The 18,320-nt window shown below is 47.5% G+C and overlaps 1 protein-coding gene across 1 annotated transcript in view; it reads left to right on the forward strand.

Moving 5' to 3' along the window:
- The first annotated feature begins 3,799 nt into the window (after positions 1-3,799).
- Positions 3,800-18,320, forward strand: part of SLC25A43 (solute carrier family 25 member 43) — a 48,528-nt gene continuing 34,007 nt past the window's right edge. Inside the window, exons 1-3 of the mRNA XM_055267919.2 lie at positions 3,800-4,184; positions 11,397-11,638; positions 15,387-15,559. Of these exons, the coding sequence (XP_055123894.1) occupies positions 3,910-4,184; positions 11,397-11,638; positions 15,387-15,559 (690 nt within the window). The 5' untranslated portion in view covers positions 3,800-3,909. The remainder of the gene's footprint in view (positions 4,185-11,396; positions 11,639-15,386; positions 15,560-18,320) is intronic.

The raw sequence follows: 18,320 nt of genomic DNA on the forward strand, positions 1-18,320 counted from the left end.
CAGGCAAAGCCCTCTGAGAGGAGGTAACATTTAAGTTGAGCTCTGAACAACAAAAAGAAATCAACTCTGCAAACTGGGGAAAGAACATTCCAATCAGAGGAAGCAGCTAGAGCAGTGGTTCTCAACAAGAATAGCACCACCTCCTAGTAAGCATTTTGGAAATTTGCAGGGAAGAGTACCACAGCGATTGGGGTATTCTGCTGGCATTTGCTGGAGAAAGGCCAGGGAAGCTGCACATCAGTAATGCGCAAGACAGTCCTGCACCCTTCATGGCTCTCAAAGATCCCATCAGACATTCATGCAGGTGGAGAACCTGTTTACAATTATCTGTGTCGAGAACTTAACTTTGCTTTACTCCTAAAGACAAAACATTTTTTGCACAGTATTTTTGTACATGGCATTTTCCAGGATCGCAAGTACTATGTAAATAGAAGGAAGGTTGTATCTTGTTTGTTTCTTTCAGAACTTCATCAAGAGTTGCTTAACATTAAAAAAAAAAAAAAAAAGTTGCCGGCCAGGTGCAGCGGCTCATGCCAGCACTTTGGAAGGCCAAGGCAGGCGGATCACCTGAGGTCAGGAGTTCAAGACCAGCCTGGCCAACATGGTGAAAACCCATCTCTACTAAAAATACAAAAATTAGCCATTTGCCGGGTATGGTGGTGGGCGCCTGTAACCCCAGCTACTCAGGAGGCTGAGGCAGGAGAATCGCTGGAACTCAGAAGGCAGATGTTGCAGTAAACCGAGATCGCACCACTGCACTCCAGCCTGCACAACAGAGTGAGACTCCATCTAAAAAAAAAAAAAAAAAAAAAAAAAAAAAAAAAAAAAAAAAAAACAACACCAGGAGAAAAAGGCAAACAGTATAAAAAGGCACACAGGCTTGGGTGCGGTGGCTCACGCCTGTAATCCTGGCACCTTGGGAGGCCAAAGATCACTTGAGGTCAGTAGTTTGAGACCAGGCTGGCCAACATGGTGAAATTCCGTCTCTACTAAAAATACAAAAATTAGGGCCAGGCGCGGTGGCTCATGCCTGTAATCCCAAGCACTTTGGGAGGCCAAGGCGGGTGGATCATGAGGTCAGGAGATCGAGACCATCCTGGCTAACACGGTGAAACTCCGTCACTACTAAAAATGCAAAAAAATCAGCCGGGCGCGGTGGCGGACGTCTAGAGTCCCAGCTACTCCGGAGGCTGAGGCAGGACAATGGCGTGAACCCGGGAGGCGGAGCTTGCAGTGAGCCGAGATTGCACCACTGCACTCCAGCCTGGGCGACAGAGCGAGACTCTGTCTCAAATAAAAAAAAAAAAATTAGATGGGTGAGGTGGTGGGTGCCTGTAGTCTCAGCTACTGGGGAGGCACGAGAATCGCTTGAACCTGGGAGGCAGAGGTTGCAGTGAGCCAAGACGACACCACTGCACTCTTGTTGACTGGGGCAACAAGAGGCTGCCTATGGCTTAACTCTCAGCTGGCCACTTTTCTCCTTATATTGCAATATAACTTCTAAGATTTTTTTTTTTTTACTCACTGCCTCTTCCTTTTTAGTTATCACACATTTATTTTTAGCATAGCACCCCAATTTCACATCATGTACATTTTCCAAAGTTGGAGCTTGTTAACCTACTATGCTCTCCACAGACTTTTCAACAAGTGTGAAAAAGAGGCAGTAAGGTTGGCTTGAGTCTACAAGTCACAATCCAAATATAGGATATCCTCGGAGATTTATTTATGTTTAGGATGAATATACATAAGGTGCCCAATGCTAAGCAGATGAATGAGACTCTAGCTGAGTAAAATATGAACACCTGGTTAGCACATGATCATGAAAAGACAGAAGGCATCCAATATATAGTTTGGTGTTATTCATTTTATGCTTCAGTGTACCTGTAGTGAAAAATATACATTTTACTTTCAAGATTAAAATAGGCCAGGCGCAGTGGCTCATGCCTGTAATTCCAGCACTTTGGGAGGCCGAGGCGGGTGGATCATCTGAGGTCAGGAATTCGAGACCAGCCTGGCCAACATGGCAAACCCCATCTCCACTAAAAATACAAAAAAATTAGCCGGGCATGGTGGCACACGCCTGTAGTCCCAGCTACTTAGGAGGCTGAGGCAGGAGAATCACTTGAACCTGGGAGGCAGAGGTTACGGTGAGCCAAGACCACGCCACTGCACTCCACCCTGGGCGACAGAGCGAGACTCTGTCTCAAAAAAAAAAAAAACATAACTTGGCTGACCCAATCTCCATACAATGGGGTTATCGCATGAAATGTTCCAGACCCAGGAACTTCCTGAAGGAGCTTTAGAATCTTGTCCCGTTGTCCAACAAAGGGCTTTAGGAAGTACCACTACCCGAAGGTTTCCTTATTGTAATCCCCAAATTCCAATTCAAGCCCTTTTAAAGTCAGGGTCCTCGGGTCTTCAGAGTCATACATCTTTCTCAAGCTTCCGCCAGCCATCAAATTAGCTTACAGCAAGACAGAAGAATTCACAAAACATGAAAATAAGCATTCCCCAATTGTTGAGAGCAGAGTAAGGCTTCTGCAACTAGAAAAAGTTCTCACGGTCAAAACCTTGTAATGTCATACTCAAGTGAGACTGACAGTGAAAAATAAAAAAGGAGAAACCCTGCAATGCCTTTTAGAAAACGTTCCTATAGCATTGTGTGTTAGTAAATGTAAATAACTATACAAGCCTAAAAACAACTATGTACCCGGAACATCTTGCTCACACCAACAGACTGCTGACAGTTCCTTTCCTTGTAATTATTAGTGACATGGCTTTTTTAGAAAAAAAAGACAGAAAGAAATTCGGAAATTCTGAAATTTTTGAACTGATTAAAGAATCCTTGGATTCTGGCCAAGCCTCTCTTAGCCATTCTTTGCCTCTATTGTTCTCTTAGCTTACAGAAACACTGAAAATGTCCCTACTGGAGTTAACTCTGCAGTCCTAGTAGACGCATAGTGTAGCCGTTAGTGGAAACTGACATAAACCGACCTAGATTTCAAACCGGTCTCTGCTTTGTAGGTAGCTGTGTGAGCCTGAGCAAGTCCTGTAAAAGAATATCTAATCAGAACTAACACATATAAACTGCTTACCCATACCAGTCATTGTTCATTAATCCTTACAACCCCTAGGAGGAAAAAAATTATAATCTCTGCTTTATAAAGCAACTGACACACAGAGGGGTTGAGTGACTTCCCCAAGGTCCCACAGCTGGTAAGCTGCAGAGCCAAGAATCTTACGCAGGTTCAAGAGTCCAGATTCAAGTCCTCATACCCACATAGCCTCTGTCAATGAGGACATACGTACTTAGGGCCGTTTTGAGGATTACATGAGAACGTCTGTAAAGCCCAGTACTTGACAAGTACCTGAGGGATAGCATCTGTGGTTGTTAGAATTTTTTACCTTCTGCACTGGGAAACCATCAAGGCTTTTTGGTTAGGCAGGAAAAAAAAAGAGGTTGGAGGGAAGAGGAGGAGGAGGAGGAGGGAAGTGCCAGGGGAGGAAGACAGAGAAGTGGGATGTGAAAAGGAGAAAAGGGGCAAACCAGAGGAGAGGCAGGGAGGGGCGGCGGGGGCGCACTGAACATTTAGGAAGCAAGATGTCTAGCAGGCTGGGCCTTGAGAGAACAGTAACTGTTTCGCAACTGAAAGTCGCTACTCGAGCCTTGCCAACTGGGGAGACTATGCCCATGATATCCGCGGCCTCGGACCCAGGACCCTCCAGGCCCTCGCGCCCCACCCCCCACCAGCCTCGGGCCAGGCTAGGGCGTGGACGGGGCTTCCCATCCCTCACGCGGGTCCGCCCCATGCCGGGCGGGGCCTGGGGCCCGCGGCCCGCCGCCTCCGCCCGTGGCCGGAGAGCCCCAGGCCCGAGCCACGCGGTCTCCCCGGCCCGGGTCAGGGCTCGATGGCTACGTGGAGGCGGGACGGCCGACTGACAGGCGGCCAAAGGCTGCTGTGCGCTGGGCTGGCGGGGACGCTCAGCCTCAGCCTCACCGCGCCCCTGGAGCTTGCCACCGTGCTGGCCCAGGTTGGCGTCGTACGAGGCCACGCCCGGGGGCCGTGGGCCACGGGGCACCGAGTGTGGCGGGCAGAGGGGCCCCGGGCCCTGTGGAAGGGGAACGCGGTGGCGTGCCTGCGCCTCTTCCCCTGCAGCGCCATGCAGCTCGCCGCCTACCGCAAGTAAGAGCCGGGCGGGGCCGGGGAACCGGGAGGCCGGACGGGGGTGGGGTGGGGGAGCCGCGGCCCGACGCCGCCCTGCTGCCTGGACTCGGGGCCCTGGAGTAGGGACGGCCCCCTTGTCGATCACCTGGGGACCGCTCGGGGCGGTAGGCCACCTCTATGGCCCCCAGAGTGCAGCCCCAATGCTTTTCACGTTCTCTTGGGGTTACCGCCCTGCAAGATGCAGTTTTGTGGTCCGCAGCCGTGGTCCGAGAGGCTTTTCGGATTGGACCGGGCGAGGAGGTGGAATGCAGCAAAGGATTTGGAGGAAAGGAATGAAAAGCTCTCCAGAGAGATGAGTCCTAACCATTTCCACCGTCTTCCAATTTGGAAACTTTTGCTTAGGCTGACTTAGGAGGAGAGAGGCCCTTTTAAAGGTGTTTTTGTCTGTGTGACCCAAGCCCCGAGAAGAAATTGCTTGGTGTGGGGAAAGGACCCAATCCATCCATACGAAAAGGCCGCAGATTTTTGCCCACACATCTCCCCAACTTAAATGAAGCTTGACTTCAGGCTCCGACAGAGGCTGCAGCTTCCCCTCCTCAAGCTGAGAACGGCCCCCTCAGCCTACTGCTTCACCCCATTGGGCCTCATTCTTTGGGCCTTTTCCACCTTCTCCCACATCAACAGCTGCTCCTTAGGAAAAGATCTAAAGGTGTAAATGCAGCCTTAAAGCTTCCACCGAGCTCAGAGGTACCTGCATTTGAACTGGAAACCAAGCCTAAAAGAATGAATTGGTAGTGATGGCATTTCAGGAAGCAGAGATGTTTCTGTATTGGGGGGATGGTCCCTGTGTTCCTCATTCAGTGGGCACAGTGGCATCTTTGAAATCGCCTTGGCTCTGAATTAGACGAACAGCCCACATTTCGGAGAGTCGGTCTTGACCGCATAGTTTAGTCTTGGCGGCTAATAGTCAAAGGATTTTGCCTTGATACTGTCACTCACTTGGGAGGCCAGAGGTGGAAGGCTCAACTGGCAGCTGACAAGCCGAACGGAATCATCCTTATCACCTAGGCCTCTAGGCCAGTACTCATTTTGCCCCTGCCTGGAAATAGAGTTCCCTTCTCTTCCTCTGCAGAGGGACTCGTGGGTAGGATCATGACATTTAGTTAAGGCCCTTTTTCCTCCCCACCCCTGCTTGCCCTCATCAACATCTGGCCTGCAGTCTGTAAACAGTTCTCCTCTGAGTCTTAATGACTGAGTTTCTCCTCCACTTCACCCTCTTCTCTACAAAGTAGTGTGGAAATCTTCCTTTGGATGGGATAAAATATGTCCAGAGGGGTGGGGGGCAGAACTTCAAAGGCTGGTTTAAGTATTGTGGCTTTTCTGCTAAGCACCTAGTATATGCACATTAGACTTTTAAAGCTCCTGCCTCCTGCCCTGTAAGGTCCGTAGGACAGGAAGCATTGTGCCTGTTTTACAGATGCAGAATTGGGCTCAGAGTGATCACACCTCTTGTCAGTGACAGAGCTGAGCTCCACTACCTGGCCTTCTGACTCCAAATCTCATAGTCTTTCTGTTACATCATGCTGCCTCCCTGCATCCATTTGACACTAATTTAGTTAGGCTACATTAAGTCCCCACTGTGTGCACGATGCTGAGGACAATGCCAGGATGGAAGGGGCATGGTCCCTGTGTCCCAGGAGCTTACAGAGTAATAGAAGAGTAAGACTAATATGTCCATGACCATAACACACAAGGTAGCATGTGATTGTCATGGATAATGTGCTCTAGAAATGTACCCTTCTGATGAGCGATGAGGAGGAGAAAATGTGAAGACTTCATAGAGGAGAAAAAAATTTGAGTTTGGCATTGGGAAAATGAGTAGGAGTCAGCTGGGCAGAGATGGAGAGAAAGATACTGCAGTTGATGTCAGCAAAGGCACAGAGGTGGGAAGGCAAGCAGCACAACAGGAAATCCAACCAGAAAAGCAGGTTGGAATGAGATATTAGAGGGTTGGATTAAGGGATTTGGACTTGACTTGGTATCCAAGGGTAGCTGTGGGAGGTTTTTGCGGGGGGTGGGGGGAGGCGTGTTGTGATTAAAGCAATTCAATGGAAATCATCGTCACATCGTGGCAGAGTAAGATGACTAGAGAGGAGGAAGAGTGGAGACAGCAGGGCCAGTTAGGAGCCTGTTGCACTAGTCCACATAGCAGCTGAGGGCACTGGCAATAGGTGACCATGGGAGCAGAGAGGAGGAGATGTGTGGGAGAACGAGAACAGAGACTTACCTGGGCTAGGTTTGCTAGGAATTTTTTTTTCCCCTACAGGATTATTTTCTTTCTGAAAACTAAAAGGAAGTATTTTGGTGAATGGCAAGGCATAGTTGGAAAGCAAAGTGGTTGATTAATCACGATGCCGTCCTTCCTACATCAACATGATACTCTTGATTCATCATTATATTGACTCATTTCTACTCTTTTCTGACCATGAATTTGCAAAACAGTTGGCTGGAGGCCTGTGATCATAGGTTTGAACAAAACATAAACATCCAGAATGTTCAGGGAATGGGGTAGTTAAGTGACTTGTCCACAAACACAATTAATGGAAGAGCTGGAACTTGAAGCCAAGTCTTCTGGCTCCTTAGTTCAGGTCTCTGTCTACCATTGCACAGCAGAAATATCTGCTTAGTTGGATTTACAATCAAGAGTCCACTCAGTAGTCTATTGGGAGCTAGGTTATTGTAATGGGTGGCTTTCAGATGTATCAAATAGAAGACCCCCCCGCCCCCGGAACTTCACAACCACTTGTCTATCTTATCTAATAAACATTAGTTTGGGTCCCTGCAGCTCTGAAATTGTTCGTAACCAACATTATTTCTTTATTGAATAAGCACTTCATGAGCTTATGTTTGGCTGCATTGGGTGCTAACCTGTTAGGATGAAGTATTGGCAGTTCTAATTACACATCTCCAGGGTGTGTTGTATCTGTGCTGGCTGAAAGGAAGGGGTTGCTGCAATTCACCAGTGTATCCAGTCTCACTGGAAAAAGCTTCTGTGCATGTATGTGTGGGGGTGGGAGGAAGAACAGAAAAAGGAACAGTGCCGCCCTAGCAAATCAAAAGTTTAAGATGCACGGACCAGGATGACGTCATTGGCGGATTATCAGGGTTGTCTGCCCTGACTCTGAGATTCTAAGGGGAATAATTGGTAGGACTTATCTCTGTATCAGATGGGAGAAGTCTGCGAAAAAAGGACTTCCTATGGTTCTTCTTTTTAACTGTGTATATTTGATATTGAGACTCTATAAAAGAAACTGATATAAAATACGGCTCCTCTTCCTAGTTCATCAAGTCATTCAGTGAATTAAGGGCCTGTTTCCTCTCCGCTTGCCCCTACCAGTCATTTCCTTGTCAGAAGTGTTGAACTCCCTTAGGCTCTATGCTTAGGACTAACACAGGGTCTAATACATTGTAGATCTTCAATAAATGGGTAGTGAATTAACTATGCCCCAGAAGTGACCAAGTGGGATGGGGAATAAGAGTGGGACAAGGAGAATGAATGGTGTTTCTTTGGGCATTTCAAACTCCACCTTCTAGGTGATTCCAGCTTGCTGCAGACCGCCCCTCCAGTCAAAAATTTCTTTTCTTTTTTTTTTTTTTTTTGGAAGAAGTATCGCTCTGTCACCCAAGTTGGAGTGCAGTGACTCAGTCTCGGCTCACTGCAACCTCCGCCTCCCAGGTTCAAGCGATTCTCCTGCCTCAGCCTCCCAAGTAGGTGGGATTACAGGTGCACGCCACCACGCCTGGCTAATTTTTGTATTTTTCGTAGAGACGGGGTTTCACTACGTTGGCCAGGCTGGTCTCAAACTCCTGACCTCGTGATCCACCTGCCTTGGCCTTCCAAAGTGCTGGGATTACAGGCGTGAGCCACCGCGCCCGGTCCCAGTCAAAACTTTCTACTTCCTCTGTTTCCCCTGTCCTTCCTGAGGTCCCCCTCCAACTTGACTGGCCAGGGTATAGAAGAGGGAGGAACGAGGAAGCGGGCAGGCAGGCAGTACAACTGAGGCAGATGGTCTGTAGGTGAATGCCACCTGTTTGAGAAAAACCTCTGTCAAACTTGGTTTTTCCTCTGCTCTCACACCACAACAACAACCCTCAACATAGAAGACTTCTGTGACCAAATGTGTGTGGAGTTTTCCCCACACTCTGATAAATGGACACCAACTAGGTGTCCTCTGATTAAATTCTGACACTGTCTACCTGGACATAATGTCAGACCAAGCCACAGGTTAAGGGTTTGGTCCCCAAGAATGGCCCCCAACCAGACACTAGTCACAAGTCCAGGCCTCCAGAACTTTTTTTTTTTTTTTTAAGACTGAGTCTCGCTCTGTGACCCGGGCTGGAGTGCAGTGCGTGATCTCGGCTCACTACAACCTCTGCCTCCCGGATTCAAACTATTCTGCTGCCTCAGCCTCCTGAGTAACTGGAATTACAGGCGCCCGCCACCATGCCCAGCTAGTTTTTGTAATTTTTTTAGTAAAGACAAGGTTTCGCCATGTTGGCCAGGCTGGTCTCGAACTCCTGACCTCAAGTGATCTGCCCGCCTCGGCCTCCAAAAGTGCTGGGGTTACAGGCGTGAGCCGCCATGCCTAGCCAGGCCTCCAGAACTTCTGACTAACCATCTTCAAGTTGGGGTTCCCACGACCCCCTCTTTGGATTTGATTAATTTGCTAGTGCAGTTCACAGAACTCAGGGAAATAGTTAATGTTTACCAGTTAACTACAGAGGATATCACAAAGGATACAGAGAAGAGATGCACAGGGTGAGGTAAGGGGCAAGGGGCATGGAGCTTCCATGCCCTCCCTGGGCACGCCACCCTTCAGGAACCTCCACATATTCAGCCATCCAGAAGCTTCCTAAACCCTGTCCTCTCGGGTTTTTATGGAAGCTTTGTTACAGAGGCATGATTGACAACCATGTAGAAATGTGATTGGACAAAAAGCACGTGATCTAAACCCAGCAAGGCCTGTCTGTTCAGACTTTTCTTGGCCTCTGTGTGGCATTCCTTTCTCTAGGGCAGAGGTGTCCAATCTTTTGGTTTCCCTGGGTCACACTGGAAGAAGAATTGTCGGGCCACACATAAAATACACTAACACTAACGATAGCTGATGAGCTAAAAAAAAAAAAAAAATCGCAAAAAAATCTCATAATGTTTTAAGAAAGTTTGCAAATCGGTGTTGGGCCACATTCAAAGCCATCCCGGACCACATGCGGCCTGTGGGCTGTGGGTTGGACAAGTTTGCTCTAGGGTATGGGGCAGGACCCTCTCTGGAATGAGGATCTTTTAACCCACAATCTTAGAGTCCCTTCTTGGGCAGGTAAAAGGAGGGCAGGAGAAGGTCAAGGAGAGAAAGATTCTGTTTCCTGAGACCTAAAGTGCCCCAACATTATAACAAGGACTAGGGAAGTTAGGAGCCAGGAACCATGGGTGAAAACCAATGTATGTCTCATAGCACCACATCACCTTTACTTCTCTGTATGTTTAAAAGCAGCTGATTAACTCAAATGACTGTTTTAGTTAATGCGGCTAAAGTAGGTTGACAAAATGAAGTCAAGACTCCTACAGCTTGAAGGAGATGTTTTTAATCAGTGAGTGTTTACTTGAAAGCAAAAGAGCTGGCCTAGAACCCCTTAAATGGTTTCACCTGAATGCCCACTCTTATTTCTCATGCAGCAGCCCCTGGCCTGTGGGCAACTGAAAGAACAGGAAATGCACCTCTTCACTGGAGGTTTGAAGGCTAAGGAACTGGGGATGCTCTCATTTTAAAAAGATAGGCCGGGCACAGTGGCTCACACCTGTAATCCCGGCACTTTGAGAGGCTGAGGCGGGCAGATCACTTGAGCCCAGGAGTTTGAGACCAGGCTAGCCAACATGGTGAAACCCTATCTCTACAAAAAAAAAAAAAAAAAAAAAAAATTAGCCAGGCATGGTGGCGCACATCTGTAGTTCCAGCTACTCAGGAGGCTGAGGTGGGAGGATCTCTTGAGCCTGGGAGGTGGACGTTGCAGTGAGCCCAGATCATGCCACTGTACTTCTGCCTGGGCGACAGAGATCCTGTCCCAAAAAAAAAAAATTTTTTTTTTCTACCAGAGAGTGGGGCTAGGGAGAGAGGGAGAAGGATAGGGAGAGTTTGGAATCAAAGGTAAGTGAACAGAACTGGGCTAGAATAAAAGTATTTTATCTCTTTTTTTTTTTTTAGGTGAGTCTTGCTCTGTTGCCCAGGCTGGAGTGCAGTGGCACAATCTCGGCTCACTGCAACCTTCACCTCCCTGGTTCAAGCAATTCCCCTGCCTCAGCCTCCCGAGTAGCTGGGATTACAGGCACAGGCCACCATGCCTGGCTAATTTTTTTTGGATTTTTTAGTAGAGATGGGGTTTCCCCATGTTGGCCAGACTGGTCTCAAACTTCTGACCTCAAGCAATCCGCCTGCCTCGGCCTCTCAAAGTGCCCAGTTCTGGGCGGGGTGTGGTGGCTCACGCCTGTAATCCCAGCACTTTGGGAGGCCAAGCGGGGCGGATCACCTGAGGTCAGGAGTTCAAGACCAGTCTGGCCAACATGGTGAAACTCCGTCTCTACTAAAACTACAAAAATTCGCTGGGCATGGTGGTGTGTGCCTGTTGTCCCAGCTACTTGTGAGGCTGAGGCATGAGAATTGCTTGAACCTGGGGAACAGAAGTTGCAGTGAGCCGAGATCATGCCACTGCACTCCAGCCTGGGCAACAAAGTGACACTCTGCCTCAAAAAAAAAAAAAAAAAAATGCAATTACTGAGATGCTCAAAGTTATCATTTCAAGGAACTTTTTTCCTTTTAAGTTTCAACAGAACTGAAAGACTGCACTCCAGTTGGTATTTACCAGGTACTTCTGTGCATTTACACCCCACAGGCAAGCCAGGGTTGACAATTATGTAGATAAAAGTAGAAAATGCTTTAAGTGGGAAGGACTTGGGATAGATGTAAATTAAGAAAGTTAGGCATCTCTTATAGCCAACTAGCATCATATAAATATAGAAAAATGTAAATGTGTTATTCATGAATGCTTATATAGTACTATAGTAACTTTTCACTTTGTAAAGTACTTTGAAATGCTGGAAAATATTTCAAGAACTAGTGGAGAGAACTCTAGCACAATCCATAGCTGATTCCTCTGGCCTTTCCCCCTATTTTCTCCCAGGTTTGTTGTGCTGTTCACAGATGACCTGGGCCACATTTCCCAGTGGAGCTCCATCATGGCTGGGAGTCTTGCAGGCATGGTTTCCACCATTGTAACATATCCTACAGACCTCATCAAAACCCGGTTGATCATGCAGAACATGCTGGAACCATCGTACAGGGGGCTCCTCCATGCTTTTTCTACTATTTACCAACAGGAAGGGTTCCTTGCCCTTTATCGAGGGGTTTCCCTCACCGTTGTAGGTAAGATGGACCTTTTCACCTTGTCCAAGAAAAGACTATGTTCTCTGAAATTACAAATGTATTGTATACCTTTGTGAGCCACTAAATCAGTTTTACCGAGATCAAGGTTATATGGATTCAACCTACATAGAGCCAATTAGCTTCATTCTATTCCATAGCCATACACTCCACTCCTAAACTTTGGCCAGTTACATCCCCAGGAGAGGAGTAGGACAGAAAGTGGAGGTGACTCAGCAAACGGGTAAGAATGCAATTTCTTTTTTTTTTTTTTTTTTTTTTGAGACGGAGTCTCGCTCTGTCACCCAGGCTGGAGTGCAGTGGCGCAATCTCAGCTCACTGCAAGCTCCGCCTCCCGGGTTCATGCCATTCTCCTGCCTCAGCCTCTCCAAGTAGCTGGGACTACAGGCGCCCGCCACCTCGCCCGGCTAATTTTTTGTATTTTTAGTAGAGACGGGGTTTCACCGTGGTCTCGATCTCCTGACCTCATGATCCGCCCGCCTCGGCCTCCCAAAGTGCTGGGATTACAAGCGTGAGCCACCGCGCCCGGCCAAGAATGCAATTTCAACCACTCTCCATCTGACTGCAGAAGGAGTATTCAGTGTACATACACATTGATATGCCATGAGGGCAACTAGGGTAGCAACTGTGTCTTCTGGGGTCTTTGTAACCTTTGCCAGAGCTACACATTTATGGCCCAATTGCAAAATCCAGTAGACTTTTGCCCTTTATCTGAACTTGGTTGCAGCATTTGATAAGGTTGACCACCCCTTCTTCTGGAAACTTGGCTTCCAGGACCCCTCCAAGTCCTGGATGTCTTCCCATCTCTCTGGCAGCTCTTTCTTATCTGATTTATCCAGATGGGTCATCTGACACTGCCAGCCCCTACATGTTGCTCTTCCCCGGGCTCCTTCCTTAGCTTTCTTTTTACCCCCCGCTTTAGCTTGCTTCTCATCCTCCAAACCCTCCCTAGGTGGCCTCATCTAAGCTAGTGGCTTAAACAAGCGTCAGTGTATTCTGTGACCCTCATTCTCTACCCCTTTAGTAACAATGGCCAACTTTTGGGGAGAAGTACTTACCATGTGCTGGGTACTGTGCCAAATGCATTGCATGCACTTTCTCATGAGGCCTTATTTTACAGATGAGGAGACAGATACTTCAGGAAGCTAAGTGACTTGCCCAAGTCCACATAGAAAGCAGGAGAAACTAGCAATAGAACTCCAGAGCCCTCTGTTAGCCCCTGACTGACACCAATTCCCAATGGTAGTATGAGTCCCTGCTGTTGGACACCTTCACCTCCATGCTCCCTAGGCACATCAAATTCAAGATTAACCCTGATGTCCTCGTTGGTCAAACTAGCTCTTCCTCCTGTGTTCCCTAATGAATGAGACTGCCTTCCTTTCACCCCATGGCCTGAGCCAAAAAAAAAACCTAGGGATCTCTTCAACTTCTCCTCTCACTCCACCCCCAACTTGAACCACCAAGTCCGGTCAATTTGACTCATCCTCTTTCCCACAGATCCTTACGACTCAGACTCTCAGGGTCTCCCACAGACTCCGGCTCCTACCTGCTTCCACTCTTGGTCTCTCCTGCCCCAGTCTTCCCCGTGCACCGCTGCCCGGCTGAGGCCATCTCTCCACGTGCAATTTCATCGTTTCACGGCCCTCATTTCACTGCTCTCCTTAAAAGTATTCAGCGACTCCTAAGCTACAGGAGAAAGCCCAAATTCCTTAGAACATTCCAGATCCTTCAGACCTGGCCCCTGCCAGTCTGTCCTACCTCATCTCCTGCCACACCTCCACCTGCATTCATGCTCCAGCCATTCAGAAAAACTTGGATTTCTTGGAAATACCACTCCCTTTATACATGCTGTTCCCTTTGCCTTTCCACTCTGTCAAAGTCTGATGAACTCCTACTCATTCCTCAAGACCCAGTTCAAAAGTTCTCTCTTTCATCAAGTCCCTCCTGACTCCCCCAGGCAAAATTAACCCCTTTGATCCTTGTGTACCTAATGCATTTCATATAGGCCCCCTGTTGTGGCACACATCAGGGGTGTTATACTTACTTTGCCCTGGCTGTCTCTTCTCCTCGACGATGAGCATCTCCAGAAATTAGCCTGCTCCTCTTTCAATTCCCAGCGCCTGCCATAGGGCCTGGCACATAACCTAAGTTTTCCAGACGTTTTCTGAATGAAGGTAAATGGAAGGTTGGTGAGCCAATTAAATAAACATTACATTTTTCTAAAGATAAGCAATTTCACTTGTATTATCCCCTATTTTAAATTTCATTTTGAGGGAGAAATTTAGTCCCTCTGTAAACTAAAGATGGCTCCTAAAGTTTCTGGAAGTTTGTGAAAGTGCCACCTACTATATTACTCACCATCTCAGTTCTTAGAAAGGTGAGGAAGCCACACAGTGTAGGGTGCCCACTGGGCCATGATATGACCATGTCATTCCCAAAGGTGAGGTCAGGTGACCTCCCTCACCACCGAGAGTCTCTCACTTTCCAGTTTTCATAGAATATTTCCTTCTCAGCTAGAGATCAGTCCCTCCTGTCCTCCAAAACATAATGAGGTGCTGCCCACTGGCTTTTTTTACTTGAGTGATTTTTTCCCCAAACATTAAAAAAAAGTTTCAAACATCTAGAAAAATTAAAAGAAATATAGAGTATATATCCATGGACCATCTAGATGCTACAATTAACATTTTGCTATTCATCCCTCCAGCTATTCATCAGTCCATTTTTATTTTATTTATTTATTTATTTACTTATTTATTTATTTTTTGAGACAGAATCTTGCTCTGTCACCCAGGCTGGAGTGCAGTGGTGCAATCTCGGCTCACTGCAACCTCTGCCTCCCAGGTTCAAGCGATTCTCGTGCCTCAGCCTCCCAAGTAGCTGAGATTACAGGCACGCACCACCACACCCAGTTGCTTTTTGTATTTTTAGTAGAGATGGAGTTTCCGTTTTCGTAGAGATGGAGTTTAGTAGAGACGAGGTCAGGCTGGTCTCGAACTCCTGACTCCAAGTGATCCGCCCACCTCGGCCTCCCAAAGTGCTGGGATTACAGGCCTGAGTTACTGTGCTCAGCCAGTCCACCTTAACTTGCAAATATCAGTACACTTCACCCCTAAACCCTTCAACATGTGTGTCATTAACTAGAGTTCAATATTTGTGTATGGTTCTTTTTTTTGAGATGGAGTTTCTCTCTTGTCGCCCATGCTGGGGTGCCATGGTGCGATCTCGGCTCACTGCAACCTCTGCCTCCTGGATTCAAGTGATTCTCCTGTCTCAGTCTCCCAAGTAGCTGGGATTACAGGTGCCCAACACCACACGCAGTTACTTTTTGTATTTTTAGTAGAGATGGGGTTTCACCATGTTGGCCAGGCTGGTCTCAAACTCCTGACCTCAGGTGATCCGCCCACCTTGGCCTCCCAAAGTGCTGGGATTACAGGCATGAGCCACCACGCCCAGCTGTATGGTTCTTTTTTAAAGTACAATTTACATCCAGTAAAGTGGACAAACCTTTAGTGAACCATTTGGTGCATTTTGACAAATGACACAATCCCTACCAAAATATAGCACATTATCGTCACTCAAGAAAGTTCCCTCATGCTCCTTGGGTTGGAGGGATTTTAGCAACCCCAGAGCCCCTCCTGTTTTCTTTCCCCGGAATCTCCCCAGGAATTTATGTTCTCAAGCCAGTGTTTTCCCAAGACAGCAGCAGCTTCTCCCTGGCCTTGTTTCACAGGTGCTCTCCCGTTCTCTGCTGGCTCCCTTCTTGTTTACATGAACCTGGAGAAAATCTGGAATGGACCCCGAGATCAGTTCTCTCTCCCACAGAACTTTGCTAATGTCTGTCTGGCTGCTGCAGTGACCCAGACCCTCTCCTTTCCCTTTGAGACTGTGAAGAGAAAGATGCAGGTGAGGAGTTATCAGAGTGGGGTGGGGGGTGGAATGCTTTGCAGTGTTTGTGGTCGGGTAATAACAGCAAAGAACACTGACCCCAAGTGATGCCAGGTTTCCAAGGAGCTTCCGACTGCTCACACAAATACTGTGTAAACCCCCACTCTGTGGCATTTCTGCTGCTAACCTCAGAGCTGTTGGCTTGAGCCCAGGCTGCCTCCTCATTCCCATCCTCTGTTTTTTGGTCTTTTAAGAAGCCTCCAGGCTAGGCGCGGTGATTCGCACCTGTAATCCCAGCACTTTGGGAGGGCGGAGGCGGGTGGATCACTTGAGGTCAGGTGTCCAAGACCAGCCTGGCCAACATGGTGAAACCCCACCTCTACTAAACATACAAAAATTAGCTGGGCGTGGTGGCAGGCGCCTGTAATCCCAGCCACTCAGAAGGCTGAGGCAGGAGGATCACTTGAACTTGAGAGGCAGAGGTTGCAGTGAGTTGAGATAGCGCCACTGCACTCCAGCCTGGCCAACACAGAAAGACTGTGTCTCAAAAAAAAGAAAAAAAAGAAAAAAGAAAGAAAAATAAGAAAGAAAGAAAAAAAAGAAGCCTCCAGATGAGGCTTCTCTTTTCTTTCCTGACTTCCTGATTATATCACTTGTGGCTCTCCTTCCTCCAAGACCAGCAGAGAGTAGAATATGAAATGCAGCCTGCTAATGCTCCCTGTCCTTGCTGCCTCCATAGCAAGGATGCCACTCTTGGTTTCCTCACTGTGCCTTACCTCAGTGAAGCAGACTGGATAGGACCAACATAAGCTAGGAACTATAGCTAACAAGGGTCCAGCATCCCTGACTCCCTCACTGAGGAAGGAACTGCATTTAAAATGTGGCGGCATCAGGCCGGGCGCGGTGGCTCATGCCTATAATCCCAGCACTTTGGGAGGCCGAGGCGGGCGGATCACCTGAGGTTGGGAGTTTGAGACCAGCCTGACCAACATGGAGAAACCCTGTCTCTACTAAAAATACAAAATTAGCTGGGTGTGGTGGCACATGCCTGTAATCCCAGCTACTCGAGAGGCTAAGGCAGGAGAATCACTTGAACCCGGGAGGCGGAGGTTGCAGTGAGCCAAGATTGCACCATTGCACCCCAGCCTGGGCAACAAGAGCAAAACTCTGTCTCAAAAAAAAAAGAGGCGGCATCTTAGTGAGACCACTGAGGCAAAATCCTAGAATCAGAAGTTCCAAAGTGAGTAATTGACTTAGCCTAGAATAAGCCAATTTTGATCAAAGAAAAATCAGACTAGTTCAAATAAGGTTGGGTGGGTAACAGTTATATCTGTGCAGTGGGGGCAGGCCCAGAATCCTAGCAGGGCTGAGGTGCTGTATCTTCTCCTAGCCCTGCTCAGGCCCTTAAAATTCAAAAATAGCTAATGCATGCTGGACTTAATACCCAGGTGATGGGTTGATAGGTGCAGCAAACCACCATGGCACATGTTCACCTATGTAACAAACCTGCACATCCTGCACATGTACCACAGAACTAAAAATAAAAATTTTTTTTAAAAATTCTACTTCCTAGCTTGTCTCCATGGCCTCTTCTGGGCAAACCCTGATTTATACAAGCAATATATTCTTGAAGAACTCTATAGATATTAATTTGGGGTCAGCTGAATCCAAGTTTAAATGAGCAGCCCCAGCCAAGTTTGGTTTTCCCCCGTGACTCTAACTTGTCCTCACTTGCTCAATGCCCCTCCCTGCTCCCGCTTTCCCTCTGTAGTAGTCCCGGCTGCCCTGGGCCATCGCTTACCTCAGCACTAAACAGCCTGAAGGTGCTTATCAAAGCTGCCTTCAGACAAATACACACTATGATTACACTCAACAATGCCACTCCACTCCCTGAAACTTCATCTGTCTGGGTTGCATTCCTTTCCTGTCCTTGTCCAAACAGATAATTGTCACATCATTATAATGGTAGTATAGGTGCAAAATGTTTCTATTCGTTGGTAAGAAGTCTTTATATATTAAAGATATTAACGCTTTGTCATACATTTCACATATTTTTCCCAGTTTGACATTTGGCGTTTTTTTTTTTTTTTTTTTTGAGAGACAGAATCTCACTCTGACACCCGGGCTGGAGTGCAGTGGCACCATCTCAGCTCACTGCAACCTCCTCCTCCTGGGTTCAAATGATTCTTCTGCCTCAGCTTCCCAAGAGCTGGGACTACAGGCATGTGCCACTACACCCAGCTAATTTTTGTATTTTTGGTAGAGATGGGGTTTCACTATATGTTGACCAGGCTGGTCTCGAACTCCTGAGCTCAGGAGATCCACCCACCTCAGCCTCCCAAAGTGCTGGGATTACAGGCGTGAGCCACCACGCCTGGCCAACATTTGGCTTCTAGTGCTGTTTATGTGTTGTTGGTGGTGGTGCTTTGTTGTATATATTTGTAGAATTTTATCTAATTATATCTATTACTTTTTTGTTTGTTTGTTTCTGACTTTGCTTTTCTGCTTAAATGTAAAGTCTGCTTAGTGCATGCTTATCTTTTTTTTTTTAAGTACTTCTAATTTTAAAAATAATGCACATTTGGAAGGCCAAGATGGGAGGATCACTTGAGCCCAGTAGTTTGAGACCAGCCTTAGCAACATAGCGAGAACTTGTCTCCACTAAAAATAAAAAATTACCTGGGCATGGTGGTGTGTACCTGTGGTCCCAGCTACTTGGGAGACTGAAGCGGGAGGATTACTTGGGCCCAAGAGGTCGAGGTCACAGTGAGCTATAATC

This window comes from Symphalangus syndactylus, chromosome X, assembly GCF_028878055.3.
Source record: "Symphalangus syndactylus isolate Jambi chromosome X, NHGRI_mSymSyn1-v2.1_pri, whole genome shotgun sequence".
Classification (NCBI taxonomy): domain Eukaryota; kingdom Metazoa; phylum Chordata; class Mammalia; order Primates; family Hylobatidae; genus Symphalangus; species Symphalangus syndactylus.